The 27,482-nt window shown below is 50.1% G+C and overlaps 12 protein-coding genes across 12 annotated transcripts; 6 read left to right on the top strand and 6 right to left on the bottom strand.

Moving 5' to 3' along the window:
• T310_3811 (uncharacterized protein) lies at positions 1-364 on the bottom strand (the record flags this gene model as incomplete). Its single annotated transcript, XM_013473332.1, has 2 exons — positions 1-239; positions 295-364. Coding segments are annotated over 2 exons (309 nt in total), but the record flags the coding sequence as incomplete, so codon positions are not given.
• Positions 365-1,628: 1,264 nt separating this feature from the next.
• Positions 1,629-2,866, top strand: T310_3810 (uncharacterized protein; the record flags this gene model as incomplete). Its single annotated transcript, XM_013473331.1, has 4 exons — positions 1,629-1,908; positions 2,134-2,265; positions 2,312-2,424; positions 2,462-2,866. 4 exons carry the CDS (start codon positions 1,629-1,631, stop codon positions 2,864-2,866), a joined length of 930 nt encoding a protein of 309 aa, XP_013328785.1.
• A 2,213-nt stretch (positions 2,867-5,079) lies between these two features.
• Positions 5,080-7,021, bottom strand: T310_3809 (uncharacterized protein; the record flags this gene model as incomplete). Its single annotated transcript, XM_013473330.1, has 3 exons — positions 5,080-6,482; positions 6,539-6,804; positions 6,858-7,021. The coding sequence occupies 3 exons, from the start codon at positions 7,019-7,021 to the stop codon at positions 5,080-5,082; spliced, it is 1,833 nt and encodes a 610-aa protein (XP_013328784.1).
• A 2,106-nt stretch (positions 7,022-9,127) lies between these two features.
• Positions 9,128-9,550, bottom strand: T310_3808 (uncharacterized protein; the record flags this gene model as incomplete). Its single annotated transcript, XM_013473329.1, has 2 exons — positions 9,128-9,303; positions 9,352-9,550. The coding sequence occupies 2 exons, from the start codon at positions 9,548-9,550 to the stop codon at positions 9,128-9,130; spliced, it is 375 nt and encodes a 124-aa protein (XP_013328783.1).
• Positions 9,551-10,298: 748 nt separating this feature from the next.
• Positions 10,299-10,990, top strand: T310_3807 (Conidiation protein Con-6; the record flags this gene model as incomplete). Its single annotated transcript, XM_013473328.1, has 5 exons — positions 10,299-10,378; positions 10,442-10,537; positions 10,615-10,781; positions 10,858-10,876; positions 10,927-10,990. The coding sequence occupies 5 exons, from the start codon at positions 10,299-10,301 to the stop codon at positions 10,988-10,990; spliced, it is 426 nt and encodes a 141-aa protein (XP_013328782.1).
• An 871-nt stretch (positions 10,991-11,861) lies between these two features.
• Positions 11,862-15,533, top strand: T310_3806 (uncharacterized protein; the record flags this gene model as incomplete). Its single annotated transcript, XM_013473327.1, has 9 exons — positions 11,862-12,504; positions 12,612-13,477; positions 13,555-13,657; positions 13,764-13,808; positions 14,086-14,165; positions 14,273-14,601; positions 14,662-14,695; positions 14,748-15,104; positions 15,252-15,533. 9 exons carry the CDS (start codon positions 11,862-11,864, stop codon positions 15,531-15,533), a joined length of 2,739 nt encoding a protein of 912 aa, XP_013328781.1.
• Positions 15,534-16,761: 1,228 nt separating this feature from the next.
• T310_3805 (Efflux pump antibiotic resistance protein) lies at positions 16,762-18,804 on the top strand (the record flags this gene model as incomplete). Its single annotated transcript, XM_013473326.1, has 5 exons — positions 16,762-17,121; positions 17,188-17,285; positions 17,356-17,703; positions 17,756-17,896; positions 17,946-18,804. The coding sequence occupies 5 exons, from the start codon at positions 16,762-16,764 to the stop codon at positions 18,802-18,804; spliced, it is 1,806 nt and encodes a 601-aa protein (XP_013328780.1).
• A 942-nt stretch (positions 18,805-19,746) lies between these two features.
• On the top strand, positions 19,747-20,295 carry T310_3804 (uncharacterized protein; the record flags this gene model as incomplete). The annotated part of the gene is made up of 2 exons (XM_013473325.1): positions 19,747-19,796; positions 19,866-20,295. The coding sequence occupies 2 exons, from the start codon at positions 19,747-19,749 to the stop codon at positions 20,293-20,295; spliced, it is 480 nt and encodes a 159-aa protein (XP_013328779.1).
• Positions 20,296-20,854: 559 nt separating this feature from the next.
• Positions 20,855-22,149, bottom strand: T310_3803 (putative panthothenate kinase/uridine kinase-related protein; the record flags this gene model as incomplete). Its single annotated transcript, XM_013473324.1, has 2 exons — positions 20,855-21,631; positions 22,015-22,149. 2 exons carry the CDS (start codon positions 22,147-22,149, stop codon positions 20,855-20,857), a joined length of 912 nt encoding a protein of 303 aa, XP_013328778.1.
• A 557-nt stretch (positions 22,150-22,706) lies between these two features.
• On the top strand, positions 22,707-23,668 carry T310_3802 (uncharacterized protein; the record flags this gene model as incomplete). The annotated part of the gene is made up of 4 exons (XM_013473323.1): positions 22,707-22,813; positions 22,904-23,168; positions 23,237-23,413; positions 23,486-23,668. 4 exons carry the CDS (start codon positions 22,707-22,709, stop codon positions 23,666-23,668), a joined length of 732 nt encoding a protein of 243 aa, XP_013328777.1.
• A 159-nt stretch (positions 23,669-23,827) lies between these two features.
• On the bottom strand, positions 23,828-26,139 carry T310_3801 (uncharacterized protein; the record flags this gene model as incomplete). The annotated part of the gene is made up of 4 exons (XM_013473322.1): positions 23,828-25,087; positions 25,155-25,548; positions 25,679-25,952; positions 26,019-26,139. 4 exons carry the CDS (start codon positions 26,137-26,139, stop codon positions 23,828-23,830), a joined length of 2,049 nt encoding a protein of 682 aa, XP_013328776.1.
• Positions 26,140-26,381: 242 nt separating this feature from the next.
• On the bottom strand, positions 26,382-27,000 carry T310_3800 (uncharacterized protein; the record flags this gene model as incomplete). The annotated part of the gene is made up of 2 exons (XM_013473321.1): positions 26,382-26,477; positions 26,539-27,000. 2 exons carry the CDS (start codon positions 26,998-27,000, stop codon positions 26,382-26,384), a joined length of 558 nt encoding a protein of 185 aa, XP_013328775.1.
• Positions 27,001-27,482: the final 482 nt, after the last annotated feature.

Below are 27,482 nucleotides of genomic sequence, written 5' to 3'. Positions count from 1 at the left end.
GTTGTCAACATTGGCACCCTCCTTGGGAGCAACGTAGAACGCAACAGCACGTTTGGCAACATTGGGGTCATCCTTTGATGCAACATAGAATGCCACAGCACGCTTGTCAACATTGACAGGAGGAAGATTAATGGAGATGTCAGAATCAGTGTTCTCAACCTCACGCTTGTTGACGTTGGCAGGAGGAAGATTAACAGAGATGCTAGAGTCAGGGATCTCAACCCCCGCAGTCTCAGAGCCTGCATATCACAATCAGCTGGTGCATTACAATGTGTTTACATCAGTACATCATACCAGATGGGGTGACAGGGAGGGCGACAGCCAAGGCCATCAAGGTAGTGAAGGCAAGGTACTTGGAAAGCATGTTGACTGCTTGGAAGATGGAAGCAAGTTGATTGTGTTATCAATATGAGATGGATGAGGTTCAAGTTGATGAAGTTGGTAATGATCAACTGGAGTAGACAAACAAGAGAGGATGAGTGAGGTGAGGAGGGAAGAAAAAGAAAGAGAAATTTGAGCGATAGGGGAGGTTTTTATAGCAAGGGAAGGCGGGGGAAGGCATTAAGCGAAGAGCAGAGACGTGCACCTCCACCTCGTGACCGCGAGAAATGGCCTTTGTTCGAGGAATGTTCGTGATGGGAGAGCGATATCGCCCGAAATTCCTAAGCAGGAAATTCCCCTAGATGCTCTCTTTGGTCAATTCAGTCGCAGAGTCTGGAGGTATCACATTCGTCGCATAATGCCTTGATTGGATCTGCCAGCGACGAGTTTTCTACCCGGCAGATATGTGTCTCGAGAGGCATTGATGAGAGATTTCTCCGGTTGGATGAGTACGATGTGATCCGGCCAACATTCTGTGCGACTCGCAGTCAAGATCAGCATTCTAGGACCAGCATTCTAGACCAGTCTAATCTGCTACAAAGGACAGAAGAAACAGGTGTGGTAGCATGAGGTCAAACGAAACAGGTCTCGGTCTAGACTGGCTGTGGAGAGACAATCCCCCTCGTGCCTTCATTATTAGCCGTTCTATAGGTGTTTGATGCATTACATTATACTTTGAATAGGAGCCATATAGCATATAAGGAAGGAAACGAGGATGATTAGACGAATACTCGATCAAACAGATCCTACCCGGTGTCTGTATACAAACTGCCTCATTCTACGCAAGGGCTAGCTTCTCTTTTTTCCAGCCTGTTACACGAAAAACTCCTCGCTTCTGGGAATGACTGCTTGTGAGCCGTTTGTGCCACATTCTATAGTTCATGACGTGTATCTAAACTAGATTTCCATATCTGGGCGAAATGTGCCCATGCGGGGCATTTCTTTTGGCCGTTTGCCATAATAGGCAGTTACTAAGATAGTGGCCCAGGGTTTCTTTGTTTATTGTCAAGTAATCACATACTCACCTCTTGACCCCTGAACATTGTCTGCACCGCCTGCCTGGACAATGCTTTGGTGGTGACTCGCAGCAAGTCTGCAGTAAACACCCAACGGTCCCAACTTACCACGTGCCCGGGACCCTTCCTGCCGATTTCTACATCAAAAAGGCGGCACCATCTCTCCTCCATCGTTCAGAATCATCTCTCCTCTACCAATCCTTGAGAACAAAACGGACAGTGCCCTGAAACATGCCTACCTTTCACTTCTCAAGTGAGGGGAAAGTTGTCAAGACTAGTTCCTCTGACTCTGGAGAAAACATGGAAGACATGGAGGGTCTGCTGCCAGGCGAGGACAAGGAAGCCACCATGGGTGAAGCTGTCCCGCGTGCACCACGTCGCGTGAAGTGGATTCCTTCGATATTTTGTGTTGGCCTGTTCATGCTTCTGGTCGGCTTTATTATCACTGTGGTCAATATTGCGCATATGGCCAGGGCTGATGACTTTTGCTTCAAACGGAGCACCTTTTACAGTAAGATTTACAATCACTTATCTCTCCTTTCTTGCAGTGTTTTCTTTCTTTTGTCTCACTCAAAGTCCAACTGCCAATTGTTATCTTCCCAGTCAAAGAGCTTTTCTGTGGAATATGTTGTGCATTGAGCCAGGGTGCAACGACCAATCCTGCATATATACCTCGTTTCAAATATGCGCTCTATTCCTTTCATGCATAAGCACCGTTAATCATGAGCTCTTTTAGGTCCTGTGACCAAAGACATCAATACCCATCTGCATCTCGTCAGGAACAATGGCACTCTCGATTGGCCGTCTATCTACCGCGGTCCTCCAAGCCCAGAGCTCGATGCGGCATGGAGTCACATTGCATACGACAGTGAGTGGACCTTCAGATCGAGGGTGAATTGTCTAACTTCTGCTAGTGGGTGTTGTCGGAGTCCCCGAAGAAGAAGCTCTCAAGGCTGGTTTGCGCAAGGGCGATGTGCGCATTCCTCCAGGATACAAGAACAGTGGATACTACATGGCGTCTCTGGAGGTGACGCACCAGCTTCACTGTGTGGTGAGAATGGCAGGTAGATGACAGAAAGGAAGTGGAGGCTGAGCTACTGCTGCAGAATTTCCTCCGCAAGGCCGCCTGGCTCAACTATCCGTACTACAAGGACAAAGGCTGGGAGTTCTCAGACCCGCCGGACGAGCTCGAGAGACATCTATACCACTGCATCGAGATTCTGCGACAGATGCTCATGTGCAATGCCGACCCGGGGCTCATCGGATACCGTTGGGTGCGGGGTCGCGAGGGCCATCCGTACCCGTACATGAACACGCCGCACAAGTGTCGCGACTTCCAGGGGATGCTGGACTGGGCGTATGAGAATATGGTGTCCGAGGATGCCGACAAGATGGTGTATTCGCCAGGGCCGGACGAAGTCGTGTGGGATCACGACCCTTCATATGTGGATGGTCATGATCCAATCTGATGGAGGTGACTAAATAGCAGGAGAGATGACCTAGTTATCAGTAGGACCAGTGGGAGACTGTCACGTATTATGAGATGGATGGTAGTGAAATATGCAAGGAATTTCTTCCTTTAATGAATGAGATTACTCGCGAAATGGCAAAAAAAAACTTTGTTTATGTAATCCAGGATCCTGCTTGTAACTATATTCTAACCAAATCTCAATCTCGTTCAAAAGGACCGAAGTAATTGTAAACTCCACATCCTCTCCATCACCAACCTCTCAGAGACCTCGACAGATACGAATCAAAAATAAAAAACAAACTTCCCTAATCTTCCATGGAAGAACCTGCAGAACGCAACGCAACTCACTACCCCCTGATTCCTGATTCCATCTGTGGAGCTTGGAGCTAGGCGCGTTAGCGATAAACATAGTTTTAGTGGAAAAAAAAAGGGCAGTTGTAGCTACATGACGAGAATCGACAGTGACCAATCTGAGGGAGAAAGAAAAAGAATGTAGATACTAGGTAACTAGGTACCTGGTACCTAGGTACCTACCTAGATACCTAGATAGGTAGATACCTGATATGTAGGTAGGTACTAATTAAGGTTACGTTACACACTCCCATGCAAACAACCTACCTAAGTACCTCATATACTCGTGCCCCAAATTAAACATAGTTCGCAACCGGTTTAGTTCTGCTCGGGCAGCATGGCTGCTTTAACGTACCATGTGACCGAACGCAGCAGGAGCAAAGTACAGCCAGAGACAGCTTGCAGAAGCTAAGGAGAGTAGTAAAATAGCCAGCAACCTGGCGTAGCTGCCGCTTAGCTAGAATCAATTATGACGTAAGTCATGCATTTATTCTCAAAATAGTAACCTATGAGTCATACATCGCATGCTTGTCAGGGTTCCAGAGGTCCCCATGTTCCCTTGGGAGTTCTACAGCGTTGTAATTCTCACAAAATACATCCTCCAGTCAATTTTGGTTGGAGAATCACACATGGTTTTGGAATTCTGATCTCAAAGCACGCATAACTTAGATCTCCATAACAAAATGCTAGCATTATATTTACCTGACCATTCTCTGCCAACAGCACTTTGGGATTCAAACAAGTAGCTTTCCTTGGGTAGGCAGATCTTGCTCAATTGCTTAAGCTTAGAGGTGTCTCCCACCTTAATATGGAACCATTGAGACCAGCAAACCTTTTGAAAAGTAGATAAGGAGAAAGAGCATAATCTCATTTATGCGTTTCTAAACCCACAAGTGAATTGCCTATGTTGATCTGATCATAAGCAACCACAGTTTCTGTCTAGAGCAGCATTTATGATTTGATCACACTTATCCAAATTGTGGCCTTTATTTAGAAGCTTGCAGAAGTGTAAACTAGCCATAATTTTAAATATTGTTGCCCATGTCTATTTCTAATGCCCAAACGACTATTTATAGCGCATACTATACTAGTAATGAATGAGGAATGAATCGCACTGTTTGTATGTTCTCTCAATTATTTCAGGTCATGTCATAGATAGATAGATAGATAGCCAAGGTAAAGTAAGTAAGTGAACTCACTGAACACCATATGCTGGAGGTATACGTATGTGGCCATAGGTAGTAACTTGTATATTGTACTACATACTATTCCAGGACTTGTGCTTGTGTCAATTTATTTATTTTTGTTTCACTTATACTCTATTTTTCATTTTATTCCCCTTGACTGTTGTCCACTGTCCAGATTGATTAAGCGTAAAGTAACTTAAAGCAAGTTATTGACAATTTATTTTCCCTTGCCTTTTTTCCCAACGAGCGAACACACACAAAAAAAAGGCCAAAAATAATGACAAAAATAATGACAAACAAAAAATTTCCAAGTCTATCGCCAATTCAAGGGGAAAAAAAGGTACCTACTTACATGCAGCCCATTGCTTTTTTTTTTCTTGCTATTTTGTTTGCTTGCTTGCCCTGTGACTGAACTGAAAATTCCAAAATAACAAAAATAAGAAAAAATTTCTTACATGTAAACAAAAAAAAAGTGGCTACGTTGGTTTGGTTCTGTTTTTTTGACCTTGTCTTGTCCCGTCTTGTACTTGGTACAGTCAAACCAACGAAGTCAAATGAAAGAAAAAATAAAAGTAAAGAAATAAACTAAACAAAAAGAAGAAGAAGAATTGAACGAACGAACGATTGTTGGTCAATTCATATTCTTCATTCCAATGTTCATTTTATTTCATGTTCATGCCAACAGGGCAAGGGCAACGGCCGCAACGGCTCCAGTCAAACCAGCAGAGACCTTGTTGGCAGCGCCGGTGAAGACCGGCGGCACCGACGAGGAGCTCTTGCTGGAAGGCGTCGCGACAGAGCCGACGCCGGCAGCGCCCGTCTTCGAGGCCGAGCCCCAGCCGGAAGCAACAGGGGCGGCGCCAGAAGGAGAGGACGCGGTGCCGTTGCTGGCGGGATAGGGAGCGGAGCCAGCTGGAGCAGAGGGAGAGACGACGGGAGGAACAGCGACAGAGGAGCTGGCGCCAGAGCCGTAGCCAGAGGAGCCGGAGCTGGAGCCAGAGCTAGGAGCAGAGCCAGAAGCAGAGCCAGAAGCAGAGCTGGAGCCAGCGCCAGAGCCAGTGCTGCCGCTACCAGTGCTGCCACTGCCAGTCGGCACAGGAACGCTCACGAAAGTGGTAGCCGAGCCAGGGACGGCCTGGGCAGAGGTGAAAGAAGTCGCGGCAGGAGTGGCGGTCGCAGTAACCGACGAGGCCGGAACAGTCAGAGTCACCGTGGTCGGGGCGGGACCGCAAGCAGTGCAGACGGTCGTCTTGGTCGTGAAGCCCGGCGCAATGCCCGAAGTGACCTCCTCCGGGCAGTAGGTGGCCGTGTGGGTGATGGTCTTGGTCGTGAAACCCTCCGGGCAGACGTCAACGTACGAGGTGACAATCACGGTGGTAGCAGTCTCCTTGGACGAGGCAGCGGCCGTGCTGCTGAAAGGGGTCACCGCAGCCGGAGTGGAAGAGCCGGCATCCGCAGGCACGGACGAAGCGACCGCAGAGCTGGCGACAGTGCGGCTGGCGAGGGCCGAGGAGCTGGGAGCGCTGTTGTTGGTCTGTTGGTAGATCTTGATCGAGTTGATCTCCCAGTAGGCCTCAGTGAATGCGGACGGGTTGGAGGCCACGTAGTCAACGCAGCTGCCCACGGCGTTGTTCGGCTGGCTCATGGGGCAGCCCGAGGATCCGTAGACGCCGCCAGCCCAGTCACCGCAGAACGTGGTGTCGAAAACAAGCTTCTGAGTCTGGAACTCCTTGCCGATGTCGCAGGTGCCCTCAAAGTCGGCCAGCGGGGTGCCGAACTCGTCCGGGTTGGGGTTGCCGCTGGTGATGGACTCCGGGATGGCGCTGCGCGGGAAGAACCAGATCTTGATGGCCTCGTCGGTCCACAGCAGAGCATACACACCGCCGTTGATGCTGTTGAAGCCGGTGCCGTACGTGTTGGCGGTGCCCTGAACCACGCAGCCGGTCGTGCCCGACGACAGCGAGCAGTCCGCCGACGTCAGGGTGCCGGTCTGCTTCGGGTTGGTGATGGTGCACTGGCCCTGGGTGTGGAGGACCATCTCGTTGGTGGCCTGCTGGTTGACACCCTCGATGATGTCTGGAAAGGAATCGCATTAGTCCTGCCTCCTTCACACAAGGTTGCGGAGAACCTACCGATTTCACCATCCTCGGGCCACTGGTTGCCCGTCGTCCAGAAGGCCGGCCACACACCGCAGATGCTGCCGGGCATGTGCTGGATGTCGGCGATGAGGAGACCCTGATCGAAGCCGACATTGGACGTAATGCGCACCGACTTGCGGCCCTGGTCGCTGGGCGACAGCGTGGAGATGTGGTCGACGCCAATGTACACGCTGCCGCTGGGGGTCACGTTGATGAGGCCGAGGCTCTGGGCCGTGGCCTGGTCGACGTATTGCACGAATCTGCTGGTCGTCAGCCACCACGCTGCAGAAACGACGGTGTTTGGGGCACAAACCCATGGGTGGGATCAGCTTCTGTCGAAAAAGCAAAGTTATTGAAGAAGTCCTGGCCAGCGAAGCTGTTGACCACGGTGTACTGGGTCGTGGCCAGCGCCGGGCGAGCGAGCGACGACGAGAGGGCGAGCGCGCCCAGGCTCAGCAGTCGCGAAGACGAAGGCATGGTGGGCGAAAGACGAAACACAGAGCGATCCAGCGGTCTGTTACAGGCTTAAGTCGAACAAACAAAGAATCAGACAACGAACGACAACAGTGGATGTTTTGGATCAAAGAGAGCGTGGAGCGACCATGCGAGATCGGAATGCGGGAGAGGAATGAGCGACAGCCCTGCAGAAGGAGTGAAGTGACTGCCGGATCAGCTGGAGGACTCTGGGGAGTGACAGAAGACAAGACAGCGCAGGAATGTGAGGGAGCAACGAGATATCTATCTGTGCCTGGGCGCATGTGGCCTGGCCCGGCGTGGAGAGCTGGCGACCCTGGGTTCGGCATCACGTCGGGCAGGCGTCGACGGCTCCATCTGAACCAGCGATGGTGTTGCAGCAGCGTGGCCAGGCTGCTGGCCCTGTGCGAATCACTGCAATGCGGTGCCTGGACGACAGCGCAGCACTGGCTGGCGATGCGTGTTCCTGGCGGGGGCGGCGTGAAGGACGAAGGCGTGGCGCCAACCGGCGTTCCGAGGCGACGTTGATGTGGAGCAGAACTGCGAGTCCAGACCAGCGACCTGGCCAGCGCCTGGCATGCGCGCGACTCATTGGGCCTGGCTGCGATCCTGGGGGCTCGCGGGGGCCACTCTGCGAAACATGAAACAGCTCCTTGTCTGCAGAGGCATTTGCTATTCACTCTGCACGGCGGCCTCAGCGATGTTCCTCGCAGGATCATCATCCAGGTCGTTCTTCTGATTTCTGGTGCTGCTTCCTCCCACTGTACCACGGAATGACGGCCATGCTAGCTACTAAGGTTGGGTGCTTAAGGTCCTTGGCGTGCCATAAAAAGAACGCCGATCCGGCAGCAGCCCGATAAGCAAAAATAACCTCCGTGGTGAAGGCGACGGCGTGGGCCGGCGTCTTCTGGAGGGCTCGAGTCCCACACGACGCATCAGCCACAGGCTCTTCTAGAAGAGCCTTTCTGATATGCAGATACAGATACGCACAGCAACACAACTCGTCCTTTGCAACCGCACATTCCAGTCACGGCATGCGGTTGCCACGAGTCACCTGACCTGCATGACTAACAGCGAGCCTTCCGCCAATCGTTTTCTGTCCTCAGGCATTGCAACGCGACTGGCCACTGCCAACACCGCCACACCGCTGATTGGCTGCGATGAGAAGGCGTCCTCCTTCATTATTTTATGCAGCAGCCAACCAGACCTGTCATTTCTTTTTTAGAACTTGGCCAATGAGCAGCGTCACGGGGTGGATGCCGGGATCCTGCCTCTTACACCGGCTGCACGGCAAGCCACGCAACACTGGACATACAACTGTACGGGCCGGATCCAGCGGACTCGTCCACAGTGACACCACAGTTATGCGAGTGCAATTTCACATATCATAAAGATTTGTATTCCGCGAATCCAATCGAGCCAATCGCCAGTCTCTGGTCCTGCTCACTCCTCCTGTCAATTTCCCCCAGAATGCTCTGATTGATGACACAAGCCACCTGTTCCACCGGTCAAAGCGTCAGCAATCCGTTCCACGGGTCATATCGATCGAGAAGATTCCCATCCCGCTGGAGACGGCGATGGGTCTGATCTCTCCCTGTACCATCCCTCCAAGTCTCGATCCTCGCCAGGCTCTCGACTTTAGAGTTTGACTACCAAGCTAGCTCTCGGGAGGCGAGAGTTGCCGATGCAACCGTCAGGGGGCGTCGAAAGTGTAACTCTACGGACGGTCTTCCTTGTCTGGCGAGTTTTGCCGACGCACAGCAGCCCGTGACTGCCGAGGCAAACAGGGCAAACACTGCATTACGTAAGCAGCCTCACGCGGCAGATGACGATCTTCATCGTCCTTGTTCTAGACGCGTCAGCTTGCTGCATGACAGCTGCTAGCGGCATAGCTTGGTATACTTTAATATTAGATACCGAGTCGTCTCTATTTTTACAGGCTAATCACGATGTACAGTACAAAATGTTCCGTTTCTTGATCCGTGAACTCCTCCTCATCCCCTCCTCCACCGTCATCCCAAGTCTCCCCACCGTCTGTTGTTTCAGGGGTATTATACAGCGTATCGTATATACGGGCTCCAGGCAAGATGACTAATGGGCGAAGCCGCCTTACTGCATCACCCGTCGGACCGCCGACCGGCCTTGGAGCCCGTCTCGCACGTCCTCGGGCAGGTCGTCCTCGGCCGGACCCTCGTTGTACCGGTTGGCCGTGCGAGGCTTCGCGTGTCGGAGCCGGTCGCCCTGGATGATGTTGGACGGGTCGATCGCCTCTTTCTCATCTTGTTCTGTAGCCGGTTAGTCGCTGCTGTGCCTTGATTTCAGCAGACACTTACCTAGCTGCTCATCCGAGTTGGAATACGGCGGCTGCACCGGATCGTCGTAAGGCGCATCGTCCGGCTGTACCCTGTTCGTCCAGTTGGGGTTCGTGTCGCGCACGTACGAGTCGTCCGGCGGCGGCGTGCCCGGCACGGGAGAAAGGTCATTCTCCGCCTCGTAGCGGTCTTCGGCCTCTCTTTCCTCGGGATTCGACATGATGTTCTGATAGCTGCGATGTGATTTACTTACTGTACAGTGTGAGAATCGAGTGACAAGATGGCAGGTGAAAGTTCCACGATGATGATGTCGTTCGTCACGCAGTATTTATGTGTCCGCCTCCAACGGCACCCCAACGCAATATTGACATCAGTTGTGCTGTTGGAGGGTGAGATGGTGCGATTAAGCTTCTCAGGACGTCATCCGGCGGCAAGGCTTCCGCCAATTAACTAGCTACTGTGAACGACAAGACTGGTGATCGATCAAACCGGCTGCCTTATCTCTTGATAAATAAGCTGAGATGGCCAGTATATCTTTCATTTAGAAGGTCTGAGCCGGTCAAGTAAGGCCATGAACTGGTCATGACGAAAGATCTGAAAAAGACCAGGCTCTGTTCTTATCGATCTTAACGCTCGATTGATAAGAGCGTCGATTATCGTTATCAACGTAGAGGCCAGAACTTGGCGCAATGGCTTGATTATGAACCTGTGAGCCGTACACAACCAAAGAATAGGATGAAGTCTTCATGACGACGATGTGACGCCGTGATGACCTTTCCGACGGTTGGCCACACACGGTGGCTGAGCAAGTGGCACTTCTCATAAAAGTGTGGTGGTCGCTGAACTTTTTCCAAAATTGTCAAAGACCCTCACGATTGCTTTGACGACTGCTCGTTCGGGACTGCTTCAAGTGATACTATTTCATCGTCATTTGTAGCTGACAGGCATTTATTTCTCATATTATCAGCATGTCTGCTCCATTCGAGGATATGGACCCGGCCGGCCCTTCGCCAGAAGACCGCGTCAATGCGATGCGCGGCTACAAAGCGTATGTTGTTGAAAATACAAAATAGAGATATTAATGTTCATTGATAACTAACTGATGCAACAGCACTCTCAACAACCCCCGTGTCTCGGACGACGCCAAAAACAATGCAAAAGACGTGCTAGACAACCAGCTGGGCGGTGACCAGCCGAGACAGGATCTGTACGCGATGCGGAACCCGACCAAGGAGCCGAACCGGGTGCAGGGAGGTTTGAAGGCGTGAGTCGCACCTTGTTCAGTGCTATGCATACACCTTGTGAGCTTGCGCATGCTGACCTGACATTCTCCCTCTCGAACAGCGCGACCAAGAACCCCCGTGTCTCCGAAGACGCCAAGAATCGGGCTCAGGAGAAATTGGGTCAGCTGAGCAATGCCATTGCTGAACAGAGTCAGCAGGAGCAGCCGAGTGAGTAGGTTGCTGAGGAGTAGAAAGAATATTGCTGAAGATAGAATGAAGTATAGTATATGTACTATCTGTATAGTGTCTGGACGTTGTATACTGTATGTGTATTAGAGTATGAAAATAGTATTTGTATTGTGTCCATATCTAGATCTTCCGGTGCAGGTTTGCCTAGAGTGCAGTTGATCGATACAAAGTTGGAAGTAGAGGACTAGAGGTCATATAAATCGAAAAATATATATCTTTGCTGAAAGTGTGTATTTCTTCGCCCTTCTAATATTATTCTGTACAGTACATGTAATAAAAGATTCAAAGGGGTTATGTTATCATTATTGTTAATTAGACATGTAACCACCATTCATTGCTACTGCAGGGTTCATGAAGTACAGTACAGTAATAGACAGGTTCTAGGTAGTCAGCTGGGGGCAGCTTTCTTTCTTTTTTTCTTTTTCTTTTTTTTTCATCATTCAGATGGCAGAAATGCTAGCTGTGTTCCCAAGGGCAGATTGATTGGTTAATTTATTGAAGTCATAATGACAAATCTTGACAACTACAGCACAATTTCAATCGGAGGAAGCAAATTCTGACGGATAGTATACCTGTTAGGAACACCAAAAAAAAAACTCCATATTTGCGTGAAAGTAAGGAGTAGGGCTACATTACATACACACTCTCAGGCAGAGCATGCGTCACTGCCTAAATAGATCCTTTGCTGTAGATATTTATATATATATATATTTCTCTTGCCCTCTGCGTGCCGATCGATCGATCGATCGATGGTGGTGATCGGAGCTTTATTTTTAGATTCAGGATTAATAAGACTTTATATGATATGATATGAAGCTTCTATACTTTGTTCCTAAGTTGATACGAACAATTTACGTTGTGTTGCAGATATGTAGTCATTAATTTTCTTGAGTTTGGTTGGAAAAGGGTAAGGTTGATGGTCCGAGTTTCCCAATGTGGCAGGTACAGTACCCGTGCTCCCGCCCCAACATCGTCCCGTGTTGGTGCGTTGCACCGTAACGTCCATTTTGACCACAACGTCCAATTTTGAATATTTCATCAATTTTCTACCTCACCACAATGCCAAAATCGCCAGATAAAATCGAATCCCGAATCCAGGAGGCCTTAAAAAAGGCTTCATGTCAAAAAAAGCCAAATATCTCTGCGTTGGCGCGAGAATTCGACGTGCCTCGCAAACGGCTTCACGAACGCTTCAAGGGTCGGCCACCAAGAACCGCCAAAATCCCGCGCAATAAGGTATTAGATGACCAGCAAGAGAAGGCAATTATTCGCTGGATTCGACAGCTTGATTCCCTACATTCGCCGCCTACCCCAAAGATGATAGAGTGCTGTGCAAACCAGATTTTGCAGAGGAATGTGTTATCTGTATCCAAGCCGGCTCCGCGCGTAGGGGAAACCTGGGTATATCGGTTTATTCAGCGCCTTCCTGACGACCTACATCTTATCAAACAGAAGCCAATTGAGAAAGATCGACTAGGGGCAGAAGATATTGGTATTCTGACACATTGGTTTGATCTCTTGGAGCCATATATAGCCCGGATTCCACCAAAGAATATATATAACTTTGATGAAACTGGCTTTCAATTAGGGCAGGGGAAATCTCAAAAAGTCGTCACTTCCAACCCTATACGAGCCTCCCGAGGCATTGCAACTAGCGAGACAAACGAATCCTTGACAGCCATTGAATGTATCGCGGCCGATGGTACTGTCCTTCCTCCATACTTCATCTTCAAGGGCGAATATCAACTGGAACGTTGGTATCAACAAATTCCTGATTTGCGGATACAGACAAATATCGAATTGCTACAGCTTCCAAAGGATATACAACAGATGAGATTGCAATGGATTGGATCAGGCACTTCCATCAGCATACAGAAAAGCGGGTTTCTAAGACTGATGCAAGACTATTGCTTATGGACGGCCACGGATCCCATCTCACATATAATTTTCTGAATTATTGTGAGAAATACAACATTATACCCTTCTGTTTTGTGCCTCATACAACCCATCTTGTCCAGCCGCTTGATGGTCAGCCCTTTCAGGCCTATAAACACTATTTTCGCAAGAAAAACAATGAGAATATACAGTGGGGGATATCCACTATGGACAAGGCCGACTTTCTTCGTGATATCCCTCAAATTCGCCAGGATACATTCAAACAACGTACAATCCGAGATGCCTTTAGTGATCGGGGGATATATCCATGGAATCCTTCAAAAGTACTTGACATTCTAGCCAACGCAAGGTCTCCATCTCCGGTTCTAAATATACGCGATAAAACACCATCAATTCAATCTATCTCAACCAATTCTCCTCCCCAGACAGTTCGTACACTGCGACGGAGCATTCAGAAGCTGGATAAGTTTGTCAATGAAAATCCTAGCCTTGATCAAAGCTTTACACGCCGTCTTGACCGAGTCTTTCAAAGTGCTATACAAACAGCTGAATTGACAGCCCAACTTCAAAGCGATATCTCTCAACATCTAGAGCGTGCACGCGCTCCAAGCTCTCAGAGATCTCGCAGAAGAATCCCTACTATAGGGCCATTGACAGTTAAAGATGCAAATCGTCAGGTTGCTGAACGTGCTGAAGCTGAACGAAAGAAGATTATTTCCCGTGTCCGGAAACGCCAACCTTCAAAGCCAATTCCCACCACTACACAACGGTCGGATACTGTTGAAAATACTCAGGGAGATAGCCAGGATCCAGGAGATATTAATGCGCTATTTAATGTATTTAGATACTAGTCTAGATGTTGAGAAAATTGATGAAATATTCAAAATTGGACGTTGTGGTCAAAATGGACGTTACGGTGCAACGCACCAACACGGGACGATGTTGGGGCGGGAGCACGGGTACGAAGGCACCTGACTGCCAAGCCTGACTAACCCTTAATAGGAAGGTAGATAATGATGACATAAGCGTGATAAGGTTGATTTCGTCACGTGCTGTCATGCACAGACCATAATTGGGCTGCGGGCGCCAATTGCAAGGGACTGTTGGCAAGTATGCTGTTATCTCTAACGGTCAAAGTACTGTACAGTACTGTATATGAGGTATTTCTTGGATGCATGTCAGCATCTGCAGTATTGATTTATTCCTCATATACCAGATCCACTGATGAGGATGCTGTCATTGCTGCACCAGCATCGTTCTCCCAGCCAGAGTCGCCTCAGTCACATATCAACGCTGCAAGAGACGACCAAGATACCGTTTGATAACGATTATGATAATATTCCTGGGTTGACGATTTAGTGTAATGCACACACACCGACCTGTGCAGCCTGTCAGAAAGCAGGCACCCGTAAGGCAACCACATACATGTGCAGGAGAGATTCTACAAGGCTGCTAAGTTCCAAGGCTGTATGTAATGGCCCACGGCCGGCATGGCTGCTGTCAACCATTCCGAGATTTTGAGGTATACGGAGTAGCTGGAGAGAAAAGTAGCAGATCTTGAAAGCCGCCTACAGTCTCAGTCTTCTGACATCCCCTATCTCGAGCCAGACGTCGAGCTTGCCATAAGACCTCTCAATAATAATAATTCAAGCACCACAGACCTCTCGTCTGAACGGCCAGCCGATGTCGAGGACAACTTTGTCTCGGTATTTTTCAGCAGAGTTTACCTTCGCTATCCTTTCATGGATAAAATTTCGTTTTATGAGGCCGACAACCAGCGACGGCTGTCATCACAAGACGCGCAGCCAGATAAAACATACCTGTTTATCATTTATATGATTCAGGCAATTGAGCTCGGATTCCCCAGCTTCATCAAGACTTGTCTAGGGGTGCGAATCCGGAGGTATTTAATAGCCATTTGACAACCAATTTTTTTTGTTTCTGTCTTGCTTACTGCTATTAGGCATATTGTCGGTGATCATGAGATTGATGTGCGGGTAAGACTAAGTCTGTTACTCAGTATGCTTCGTGCTGATACATCCATGCTAGCTCCCCGTGAATATCGACGACGATGTTAAAGACCCCGAAAGAATTCGGCCGCTTCAGCAGATTCAGGATTCTCCCGAAGTCAGTACCGATTTCATCTCGATTACGACGCTTTCTTCTTTTATCCATATATGTCATCTTCGGCGGCTGGAGAGCAAGATCCATCACCAGCTCTATGCTGCCGATTTGGGAATTTGTTTCGCAGATGGATCACACGATCACGTTATCGACAACCTGAAGGCCGAATTGGATGTGTGGCAGGAGCGCATTCCCGATTACAACGCGGCCAAGAACTTGGATCCATATGACTACTCCATCTACCACACGCCGGAATTTTTCAAGATTCAACATAGCAAAGCGGTTCGCTTGTTACTGCAGCGGCGCATCATGTCATGTCGTCGATATCATGGTCGCCTGGATCCTGCTACGGCGAAATACCTAACAATCTGCGCTCGGGCAGCGGGGGACATCTGCCAGTTCTACAAGACATCACACTAACGGAGACAGCTGGGTTGGATTCTGCTCGCAACGCATTCCATTTTCACAGCAGGATTGACCCTGTTGTATTGTCTCTGGGCGAACAGAGAGAATGTCAACGTCTACTTAACCCTCTTTGACGACATTCGATCGTGTTCCACTGTGCTCTTCGTTGTTGCGGAACGTTGGCCAACGGTGCGAAGGTTCCGCGATGTCTTCAAGGTGCTGGCAAGGAAAATGTTCCAAATTGTTTCGCATAATCATGCTCGACAAACTGGACCTGCGCCTACCGCGATCGATTCCGAAGAATAAGTTATGAGAAATGCTCCTGCCCTTGTGATGACGCCGTCCAGGCATGATAACGATCACGAGAACACTGCATTCCCGTCCCCTAGCGACGGGGACTTTTGGACTGTCTATGATGATCTCGTCATTGATGAATACATACGAAATCAGTTCAGGTTCGAAGAGGCAGGCGAGCGATACAGCTCGATGGATCTTCCTTTTATTTGAATTTGCTGCCTTTCTGCGGATTTTCTTCTAACTGGTGGCCTTTCCTGTGCTGTATCTTATCTTTTATGCACGACGATGATGATTCATTTCATTCTAGAAAGGATTGTTCATGGATACCCTACATTACATTGCTTTTGGAATTTATTGTTGGACGTATGTCTAATTTCTCTTCTCTCTCTGTTTCTTTCCTTTTTTTTTTCCCTTTTTCTTCCCCCCCCACCCTTTTTTTTGCTGGTAATAAGGCAGCTATTCGTCGTTCTTTCAAGACAAACTCCTGGAATATACCTCGCATGGCGGCCCTTTACAAACCTTGACTGTCTTTTTCGAGAGATTATAAATCACGCAGCTAACTGTACAGGTTGATTCTTCTTGCATCGAGTAGGAGGCTTGATATGATAACATGTCAGGAAAAAGCCAGAAAGAAAATTACATACAGAACACTATTAGTTAAGCATGGATATTTCTCATACAAGCTTTTGCTACGTACTGTAATGAACTTCTTCCTAAAGGATTGCAAGGAATTCAAGCAGAATTTCATCTTATATTCAGAACAATTTACCCGGATTCCTATCGATATCAAGTCACTAGAAGCTGAGAAAAGGGAAGGTGGAGCGAGCGACCAGGGCGGAATTAGGTATCCTTGTCGATGTGCCAAAACGGAAACCCATCCGACATCTGTCGGCCCTGGCACTTTTCCTTTTTTTTTACGCACACGTTCTCGACCAGCACTATTACAAATGCTACCGACACGATAATGGCGGGGATTCCTACTAGGGTACTCCGCACAGTCGGTGAAGATGAGTCACGCTGCATTGCTCCATTTGGGTAATTGGTTACTAAAGATAAGATCAGGTCACATGAACATGCCAGCTATCTCGACCTTATATTTTAGCATCTGACCAGATTCTATTGCTATGATCGATATGCGGCAGATACGGATATCCTCCTTGAGCTTGGAATTCCAGCTCAATTCCAATTTTGCTCATTGCAGTCGTCAGATTCACAAATACGTATTAGCCAGCCTGCAATGTCTGCCCTCATTGACGCCGCCACCATACGGCACAGCTTCATAGAGGAGGTCTCCGACCCAAAGCCTGCTCATCCCCGTCCTCTTCCTACAGAAGAAAGAGATGTGGTCGAACAACGACAGCAGGAGCTCTCCTCTCTGTCACAAGCAGAAAGCAGCCATGCTCCAATTTCAAAAGAGCACTCGCCTGAATTAGTCGCTGCAAACGATGTCGACCGTGCAGTCAATGCCGCCTCACCGCTACAGACAGAGCCCACAGAGACAATGCGCCGGATTTTCGATGTGGCCCCGCTGAATGTCATGAATAAGTCTCGTCGGACGGCCATCACGGTCCTAATCATCGTGAGCAATCTTATTCAGGTAAGCTAGTCATCTATCGTCAAGACATTCAAACATAAGATCTCATCTGACAGCTGCGCGAGACAGATGGTTGCGAACTTTGTCGGGATTGGCGGTGGCCTACGACTGAGTGAGTTGCTGAGTGCGAAAGGGACGCAAGCGACGTGGATTGCGGCGTCGTATGGGTAAGTTTCATACAGCTTCGCTAGACTCTCTTCGATGATTATTAGCGTGACGATCTGCTGATGACGATAGTCTCACCCAGGGCACATTCGTCCTGATCAGCGGCCGAATGGGCGCCGTGTACGGACACAAAAACATGCTGCTGGCCGGAGGTGTTTGGCTGGCTGTCTGCACCCTCGCCTGTGGATTCTGCAACAACTTCATCTCATTTGCGGCGCTGCGAGCCCTGTCCGGGATTGGGGGCGCGTTCATTTTGCCCAACGCAGTCGCCATGCTCGCCATCACGAATCCGCCGGGTCGGGCGAGGAATCTGAGCTTGGGCTTTTTCAGCGCGTCTGCACCGCTGGGTGGGTATCTCGGGGCAGTACTGCTAGGGGCTTTCGTCGACAACGGTGCATGGAGGTGGCTTTTCATTTTCATGTAGGTTCTGCCGTTTTCGAAGGCATGTACACGACATACTCATGCTGTTCAGAGCTATTCTTTCCGCGCTTAATATCACCGCCTTGTGGGCTCTTCTCCCCCGCGAGGTACCTGTCGATCGAGGGGGGAAGATCGACTGGATCGGTGCTGGTCTAGGAACCGGCGCGTTAATCGTGTTCAATTTTGTGTGGAAGTACGTCACTACTGTCCGTGCCCTGATATACGTCGACTAATTCAACCAGTCAAGCACCCGGCGTGGGCTGGTCCACGCCATACGAGATTGCCCTGCTGATCGTGTCCATCCTGCTCTTCGTCTCCTTTGCTGTCTGGGAGCGCTATATTCCACATCCCATCATGCCACTGGACATCTTCCAGGCGCCGTCGTTTGCCGCGCTGATCCTCGTCTCACTGCTGAACTACATGGCTGTTGGCACGCTCAACTGGTACCAGACGGTCTGGCTGCAGAAGATCTGGCACTACTCGCTGCTTCAGTTCGCGGTGGCTTGGTCGCCGTTTGTCCTGTTCGGCACCATCGCCGCGTGTCTGGCAGGATGGCTGATTCCACGGCTGGCAGCGCAGTGGATTCTGGCCATCGGTACCGTTACCATCCTTGCATCTAACTTGCTGATGGCGACGATGCCCGCGCAACAGCATCGGTATCTGTATTGGACGAACGTCTTTCCATCGGTTATCTTGTTTGCCTTCTGTCCAGACCTGGTGTACACAGCCGCGCAAATCATCGCAAGCAACTCCGTGCGACGGCACCAGCAGGGCGTCGCGGGTTCTTTAATCGGCACGCTAAATCTATACGGCACCAGTCTTGGCCTGGGATTTGCGTCCACGGTCGAAACCCAAGTTGGCCGAGGGGGTTCCGACCCGGTCAGGGGGTACAAAGCGGCGTTGTTTTTTGCAGCGGGCATCAGTGCGGTGGCGCTGGTGCTAGATGTCTTCTTCGTCAGGCTCGTCAAGGATGAGCGCGAGGGATGGGCAGACGAGAACGATGCTGATCCGGCTGATGCAGTCGAGTTGACGTCGACGTTGGCACCTCAGACCCAGGCGGCGACGACGGCCACGGAGTTGGGATCGGTTTCGCAGCGGTAGTGTGAACACGCGGTACAGCAGTATCGGTATGAGCAGGCACAAAATAACGTCTAGATACTTTAACAGGGTCGAGCAGTAGTTGCGACGAAGTCTGTCTCGGAACGCGAGATATATAGTCGCAGGCTGGATACAAAAGTCGAGTTATTTCCAGCTCTAAAATATGTAAAAGCAGATTTTGTGGGATAGAGTATTTTTCGGTTTGACGTTGATTTGAATAGATGACGAAGAAATGTTCTGACAGATTCAATTCAGAATATCGCGATTGACGGTCTAGCCTATTTTTGATACAAATCGGCTGTCATACAGACAAATATTCTATGCACATGCATGTTATAGAGATGGGTCAGCGAATAAAAAATTTTTTTTGACATAATAGTTAGAACAGAGACCTACAGTCTTGGATTTCCTGCGACATTGTTCTGTTTCAGCTATGTTGTTTGTTTTAGTTAATTATGGCTCGTCTGACTCACCACTCAGGAGAGAGAACAACTGCACTTAGGTTCCCTCGACTATTCATCAGATGGTCCCCGACGTGAACTGCCAGCAAGCATCTATAGCAACAATAAAAAAAAGCCATGAGTCACAATAAATGGGGTCTTAGAGCGCAATATAAATACATGCATGTACTCTACACACATGTGCTAAATTTACACGGCTGTACCTGAATCCAGCATCATCCATCAACAATCTCCTCTCGCCTGATCAACCAGTCCACATCTACCTACCCTACTGCCATGTCCACCACCGAAACCATCCCAATCACAACAGGAGGCGCCGAGTACGCCGATCGCGTCGGGACAGTCATTGCAGCTGCATTTCTCCCGCTCTCCGTACATAGCATATTTGCTCCGCGGCGCAGAGTCTACACCATGGCCTGCTGACGCAATCCCCTCCGAGATAATTGTGCCGCATTATCAGAAGAATGTAGCCAAGAAGGCTGCCATGGGAGCGGAATTGGTTGAGGCGGGGAATTGGGCTGCTGTTGCTGTTTGGTACGTATCCCTGATGAGGAGGAATAAATACGTCGAGAACGATGCTTGCTGATTGGTACATACATGTAGGTTCCCTCCCGACGTCAACTACATTCCCCCGGACATCGATCGCAGCTGGCAAGAGCGCGAGTTCTGGGAGGCTTTCACGCCCGTGAGACAGCAGCATCTTCGTGGTCGGAAGCACTGGTATCTCAATCTGCTTGGGAGGCATCCGGAGCGGAGTGAGCGTGGTCAGTTATTGCCCTACAAAAAAAAAAAGAAGGTACTGACGACAGCAGGCGTCGTCCGCGCCCTCATCGACCCGTATCTGGAGCGGGCCCGTGCTCAAGGCGTCCCCGTCTGGCTGGAGTGTATGAGCGAGCATGGCAGGCAAGTCTACGAGCATCTGTCGTTCCGCACCGTGGCGGAGGTGCGGTTGGGTGTGGGAAAGGTCAACGCTAGCGGAGAGCCGGATGAGAAGGGGGAGGGATTGACGCTGTATGCTATGATGGCGGAGTAACCACTTCGTATAGGTGTCAGGAAGTATACACCTAGAAGTTAGGGTTGGGCCTAGAGGAAAACAGAGGAGATGATTGATGGGGGCTGATCGATCCTTGTCATTTGTTTCTGTTGTCTCTTTCATAATCAGAGATCTTTTCTTTTATTTATTTTTTTTAGTCAAATCCACTATCTTTACCGTCTGCATTGACTGGAAGTAATTAGACCGCATATGACATGATATTGTCAATTGATTTCTGCAGATTATGTCATGTCAAGCTGGTAGCTCTTATCCAGTGCAAAAATGAATGAATAATCCTTATAAGTTATCGTAGCCCCCAAAATAAGATCCAAAGTAACGGTCTAGCAGGAGAGAAGATAATAGTAGAATGTTTCATATGTATATTCACTCTATCTCGCTGATAGTTATTAAACAAGCTAAATATCAACTGCCTGATTTTGTTGTGACCAATTCTGTTCTATCTCCTGCTGATATCTCTATAGATTCTGACTCTATAATGTGTGCTTTATATGGGAAAGTATTAGTATAAATTATATACATACACGTCTTTCTATCGTTTTCAGTCCTTCTTTTCCTCCGGATCATCCACACTCCTCACCACCACATCCGGCTCAATCAGCTTCTGCCGGACCAGCTTCCCATTCAGCAGATCATTGCTGTCCACCCGGCGGTACCCGTCCTCGATCGTCCTCTCAATGCCCGCCCGGACATGTCTCCGAGCCACTCGTTCGCGCGTCTCGTTCAGATCCGCGTCCACGAACACGCGGTAGTCCACCAGGCCCGCGACGTCCCTCCACCGCGGCTCGTCCAGGAGGAGGTAGTTCCCCTCGATGATGAGGATTTCTGCCGAGGACGGGATCTGCAGACCCTTCTCGACCGGGTCTTTGGCTTCGTGGTCGAAGGAGGGCGCGTATATCACGGAATTATTCTTCTTCTGTTCGTCTTGCTCATCGTCGTCGTCTGCCCATGCACGCAGCTCCCTCATGAACGCTACAAAGCGCTCCACGTCAAACGTCCAGGGCGCCCCGCGCCGGATGTAGGCCTCCTCGCGGTTGGGCAGCTGGTCGAGCGTGGCGCGGGGGAGATGGAAGCCGTCCATGGAGACGAGGACGGCCGTGTGTGTCTGTAGAGCGGCCGATGTGCCATTGACAGTAGACGTGCCATTGACTGTGGGCGATGACGACGACGCATTCAGTCGTCGAACAACCTCCTTGGCGATAGTGGTCTTTCCTGATCCAGGCGCTCCAGCAATGGCAACGAGGAGTCGCTTTTTGGGATGGGAGCGAGCGCGAGAGCGGATGAGATCGGTGAGACGGGCGTATTCGCTTTCCATTTCCTTTTTTTTCTTTTCCAAGCCAGTCTCAATATTAATAATAATGGTATGTTCAGCTCAATCCTGGACAGGAATAGTGCTGTAGGTAGCCGTCCTGGATGTGACGAATGCAACGATCTGTTTTGCACTCAGATCATGCTCAATAGTGTCGAGGCATAAGAATAAGAATACTAAAATCGAAACAAAAAAGTCAAAAAGTCAATCAAGACCAGGTTTCTGACAGAAAATAAATTCCTGGAAGATAAACAAAATAAAATCAAATCCAACAATGAGAAAATATTATTTCATCTATCCAATTTCATTTCCCCTTCTTTCCGCTCAATTAGTACTGTACAGAAAGAAATCCTGAAATTCTCAATACCCTGTAAATAAAAACCCGTACGGACCAGAGTCCTCCGCCGCTCTACCCCAATCTCCGCCGATATCAAAGTGTGGAGGGCGAGCGGACGACTGTGGTCCGATGGCATCCCCATAACTTTCCCAGAAGGGAATGCCGGAAAGCTTGGGATGGAAAGGGTCATGCCTGATGTGGTTTAGCTGGTCAAATCAAAAAATAAACTATTGCTCCATATTTAACGGGATAAGCTAGCTTACTCCGCGTTTTTGTTCAGGAATGGATTCCTTTTCTTGAGCTAAAAAAAAGATATTATTTTAAATTTCACTTTAGAGTAGGTGTGCTTTATTGTTAGACTGTCTGTCTTTTTCCAGGTAGTATGGCAGTAGGAACTTTTTTTTTAAAAAAAAGGAGGAGGAAGGTTAAGATACAACAATCCTCGGCATACGGAGATAGTTCCGATAATTGCGTGCATGTAAATGCAAAGCAGCGCTATCAATCAAGCAATACACTAGTCTCTGCAGAAGCTGATTGACCCAGACAAGCTACCATCAATAGAATTAACCATGGCTAAATAAAATAAAATAAGGCAGCGCATAAACTCTCTTGGCAAAGTCAATATCAACACAATCACGTGCTCTTCCCCGCATTCCCACTCGTATGGATGGCATCATCGCTCCTATCTTATCACCAGCCTCTGAATTGCCCCCTCAACCAGCTTGTTTACGTCCCATAAATAACGAAATGGCCCCGCCGTTCCCCTACGCAGGCTACTCGGAAGATGTCGTCCGAAGAGTGCGCGTCCTCTTCGGCGGAAAGTTCGTGGTTGACGCGCAGAAGCCCAAGCTCGTGTACGTACCACATACACAACGCAATTGATGCGAAGAACCACTTCTGTTCGCACGGCCGCCTGATGTTCACATTGCTATGATCGCGACCAGCTGGGAACACCCCTACTTCCCCTGCTACTACTTCCCCAAATCGGCCGTCTCGTTCGACCACCTGCAGAATGCACGACTCCTCGAGGATTCGAGCAAGGAGAAGCTGTACTACGACCTCGTCGTGGGCGACCGCACCGCCGAGGCTGCCGTGATCCTGTTCCAAGACGGCCCTTTCAAGGATTTTGTCAAAGTCGTCTTTGACAAGGCGGATGCGTGGTTCGAGGAGGATGAGCGCGTCTATGCGCATCCGAAGGATCCGTACAAGGTTTTCCTCCTGTCATCACATATACGTCCTTGATTAATAGGTATTGATACTGCATACAGCGAATCCAGATCTTCCCCTCCTCCAAGCATGTTCGCGTCGAGATCGATGGCGTCGAGGTTGCCAATACCAGGAAGCCGAAGCTGCTGTACGAAACGGGCCTGCCAATAAGGTATTATATCCCCATGACGGACGTCCGGCTGGACCTGCTCACGCCGTCGGACAGCGTTACGACGTGTCCATACAAGGTGCGCATCCCACCCCACCTCCATTTCCTTCTGTACAGTACATACAGTACATATTTATCTTGACGTTCGCAGGGCGACGCAAGCTACTTCGACATCACCCTCCCGTCGACAGGAGCAAAGAAAGAAGGCCTCGTGTGGTGGTACAAGACGCCCACCCTGGAAAGCGCAGAGATCAGAGGCCATGTGGCGTTTTATGACGAGAAGTTGGATGTCTGGGTCGATGGGGTGAAGCAGGAGCGGCCGGTGACGAAGTGAAGGTCTCTTGATCTGAGAACAAGAAGAGGATTCGATTGGATTATGTACGGGTAAGATGAGGTTGCAAGATACTAATGATACTGTGTATGTCATAAGGACAGGAAACAATGTACTTCTCTGTCTTGAAAGACCGGATTATCCAGGTTGTCATTCATTCCGTCAAGTCACCTTCAAGTTTACATACGGCACAACCTCCACCCTCCCCAGCAGCCCATTCTCCGTCTGTCCCGGCACATCGCCCACCACGGTAAGCAGCGGCGGCAACCCCGCATTTTGCAGCTCGTCCAGGATACTACGCAGGTAGTTCCACATTGTTGTGGGCACGACAACCAGGATGCGGTTGTCCCCTGTCTTGAGGTACTTTCCGATGTCTGCTTTGACTGGTGCGGCGGCGTAGTCTACCGGCGGGAGGAGCTGGTCGTTGATGTATACCTTTACCGCGTGGAGGATCTTTGATGTGAAGATGAGGTATGCGCCGTCTGCTGCGCCAGCACTCGTCGGCGGCCATGTCATAGTTGTCGTGTAGTAGCCGACGCCAGACGCATTGGCAAGACCCGGAATGTCGGTCCATGAGACGAGTGGTGAAGTTAGCTGATGCGTTGTGTTGTGTTTCACTGCAATGGTTGCTGCATCAGACAGGTTGGACGGCGCTTCCCAGTGTTCGGCCGTCAGCGTCCAGGTTGAGAGTACGAAGCTGGGAGCTGGAGCTGATGAAAGATTGCTGATCGTCCGACCATCTGATACCTGCGAGGGCTTGTCGAATGGTCCTGCAGAGACGTGCAGCACGAACCCTTCGTTCTCGCTGTAGCTATAACCCAGAACGGTGGATGGGAGTTGAGTGGCATGAAGAAGAGTGTTATTCGCCTGCTCGCGGAAGGCAATGACGACAGTCTGATTCCCAGCCAGCGTCAGGGGGATCACGGTGCTGTTTTCATCTTGCTGATACTCAAGCAGTAGGCTTCCCTCACCCGTCCAGGGATTCAAGAGATATGGAATCTTCGTGCTCGCAATATCGATTTTGCCAACAGAGGCGTTGATATCACTGAATATGAAAGCGTAGTCGACTCCCGTTCGGACGTCTTCCCGCCAGGTGGTATACCATGTCCCGTTAGTCTGGATCTGGATCTGAGGTCTGATTCCCAGAGCAGAGAGCTGGTTCGCAACCTCGCCAGCCGGAACACTGTACACATTCGGGAGCTTCTTCAGGGATGCAATTCCCTTTTCAACTGCGTCTTTTCCACTGCCATCCCCAGATGCGTAGTAGCCTGGGTCTCTGCCGCTGAGAATGATCGGTAGACCTGCATCAGCGTACTGCTGGAGTTTCTCGGTAGCTGCCAGAGTCAGATTGCTGGTGCTAGGGATGACAAAGGCCCTGTGTCCCGGGCCCTGGGGAGCAAGGACACCGTTCTGCACATACGCCTGCGAGAGATTGAAGTTGTCCGGCGAGAGGTAGCTGTACGTGTAGCCATACCTCAGCAGATCATACATCAGCATAGACCGGCGCAAAGCTGGTGTTCGTCGCAGACTGCTTATTGTAGACCGCCACGTCCGTCCTCAGTCGGCCTGTCTGCTGCGTATACTGGATTCGGGCGATGTAGTTGACTGCGTCGGCGAAGCAATGCTCCCACGCCGGCTGCTTGTTGGAATACAGCTCGGAGAAGAGGTACGAAAACGCCGTGTACCCGGGCCACGTCGTGGCGTAGTAGTCGCCCGTGTACGACTGCCCGTGGAAGACCATCTGGTTGACGCCCCCTGCCACCGCGCGATTCACGGACCACAGCAGCTCCGGGATGGGATACTGATAGGCCTTGAATTCCACCGCGCCCATCTCGTTCGACACGACGCGCTTCCCGGCCAGTACGGCGGGGCCCGAGAACTGTCTGTAGGCGTCGACGCTGTTTGCGAAGCCCAGGCTCTCGCATTCCGGGGCGTTGACGAAGGGGATGTTGGCCTCCATGTCCATGGGCAGGTTGTACGAGACTTGGGGTCGAGGTCTGCAAGTTCAAATACGTGTTCGTCCAGTTCGTCAGCGCCTGCAGATACTGTCGATACCCCTGGACCAGAGCGCCGCGGTAGTCGTCGATATACCCCGTGCCTCGGTCCGGCGTGTCCAGGAGCACCTGGATCGATCCTGGCGATGAGCTCTGGATGCCTGGGTTGTTGTTGCCGAACATGATGACGGGGAGGTACGGCTTTAGGCTGTAGCCGTACATCTCCTGGAAGTTGTCGGGCAGAGACGGTGTCCACGAGATGTTGGATATGATTTCGATGCTGTCTTCCCAGGCTGCATATCGTTAGCAGAAAGAAGCTTTCGAACCTCTATGTCTTGAAAATGGCAATTCTAGCTTACCGTAATTCCCTACTTCGGTAAGCAGCTCCTTGATCCTCGCTAGTGAGGATATACTCCTCCCAGAAGCGAGTGACGGTGTTTGCTCCTCTGGCGCTGTAGTGGTCGACGGTATAGGATCCATTGTCGAAGATCGTCCCGGTAGCATTGGACGAGACAGCCAAGGCCTGATGATGGGTCTGGTACTGGTAGAAGGCAAAGAGGCGGGATTTGAAGGAGAGCTGTACAGATGCATGCCCATCAGCAGACACCTTGTCTGTCAAGTCTTGCAAGCTGTCGTGTTTGACGACCAGCTGGAGATACGAACTTGGCGCGACACCCAGGGTCGGGTCCCCAGACAGCGTGAGGTTTGTTGACGACAGCACTTCAGCAAAGACCAAATGCCACGAGCTGTCCTGTACCCCAGCCAGGAACGATGCCTTCAAACGACCCATTGGCCGGCAGGGCGATGGAGAATGGTGCCTTTGTAGAAAGTCAGCAAGCAGCTGCTAAGCAAAGCCATCGCGATAATATCGACACTGACCAAATCCCACTGCAGTCCCTCATCATCATACTCCGCAGGAACACCCTGTCCCTGATTAGGCCCCAACGCAAAATCCATCACCAGGCCATTCTCCCTATGCGCCTCGAGAGCTGCGCGGAAGACCTGCCGAAACGCAGGCGTTCCAAACCCGTAGCGAACCCAGTCTGCCCCGGGCGGCGCAGGGCCGATTTCGCCGCCGTAGTTGTAGAAGGGGAGAAACTCGACTCCTCCGGCGCCGATGACACCCGCGGATTTGATGTCCTCTTGCACGGTTGTCGTGTCCGCGCTGGCGTCTGGTAGCCAGTACCGGAATCGAGGACGGATTCTCGCCGAGGGATTCTGGAATGTGCCGTAGTTGATGTTGGCGCCTACTTGGTCGTTGGTGTCTGCTGAGCAGAGGCATATCAGGAGAAAGAGGAAGATGAGGACGAGCTGCCACGTTGCTTTCGTTGCAAGTGCCATTGTGTGTCTACCTTGGGCAATTTGTCTTGTACAGGATTTGCATGCACATACATCTATGTCTCTCTCTCCTTCGGATTATTATATCCTGCTGCTGCTGCAACCTACTACCAAGCCACACTCCATCCCCACAATATTATCATCAACTAGTATGCGGGGAAGAACAGCCAGGGGAAACAAGCATTGATTGAATCTTCATTCCAAGAGAAGCATCTCGGTGTAAAATAACGCGAGAACCGAGACCAAGACATCGTCAAGCAATTAATCACCCCATACGCCAAGCTCACAGACTCAGTCTAACAATATACTCTGTTCATTGAATTGTGATGTAAGGGGATATTCGTAACCGTATTCATTGCCAAAAATGGATACTTCACATGCGCATCGGTTCGTATACCATACTATCCCTGGCTTAGATGGCACTAATTAAGTGCAAGAAGGTTACCTAGATCTGGGGATTATTATTAGTCGGCGGGGAAAAAACA

The sequence above is a fragment of the Rasamsonia emersonii genome (assembly GCF_000968595.1).
Source record: "Rasamsonia emersonii CBS 393.64 chromosome Unknown ctg1118621760085, whole genome shotgun sequence".
Taxonomy (NCBI): Eukaryota; Fungi; Ascomycota; class Eurotiomycetes; order Eurotiales; family Trichocomaceae; genus Rasamsonia; species Rasamsonia emersonii.
Note: the sequence above shows the minus strand (reverse complement) of the source record. Positions and strands in the feature narration are given on the sequence as shown.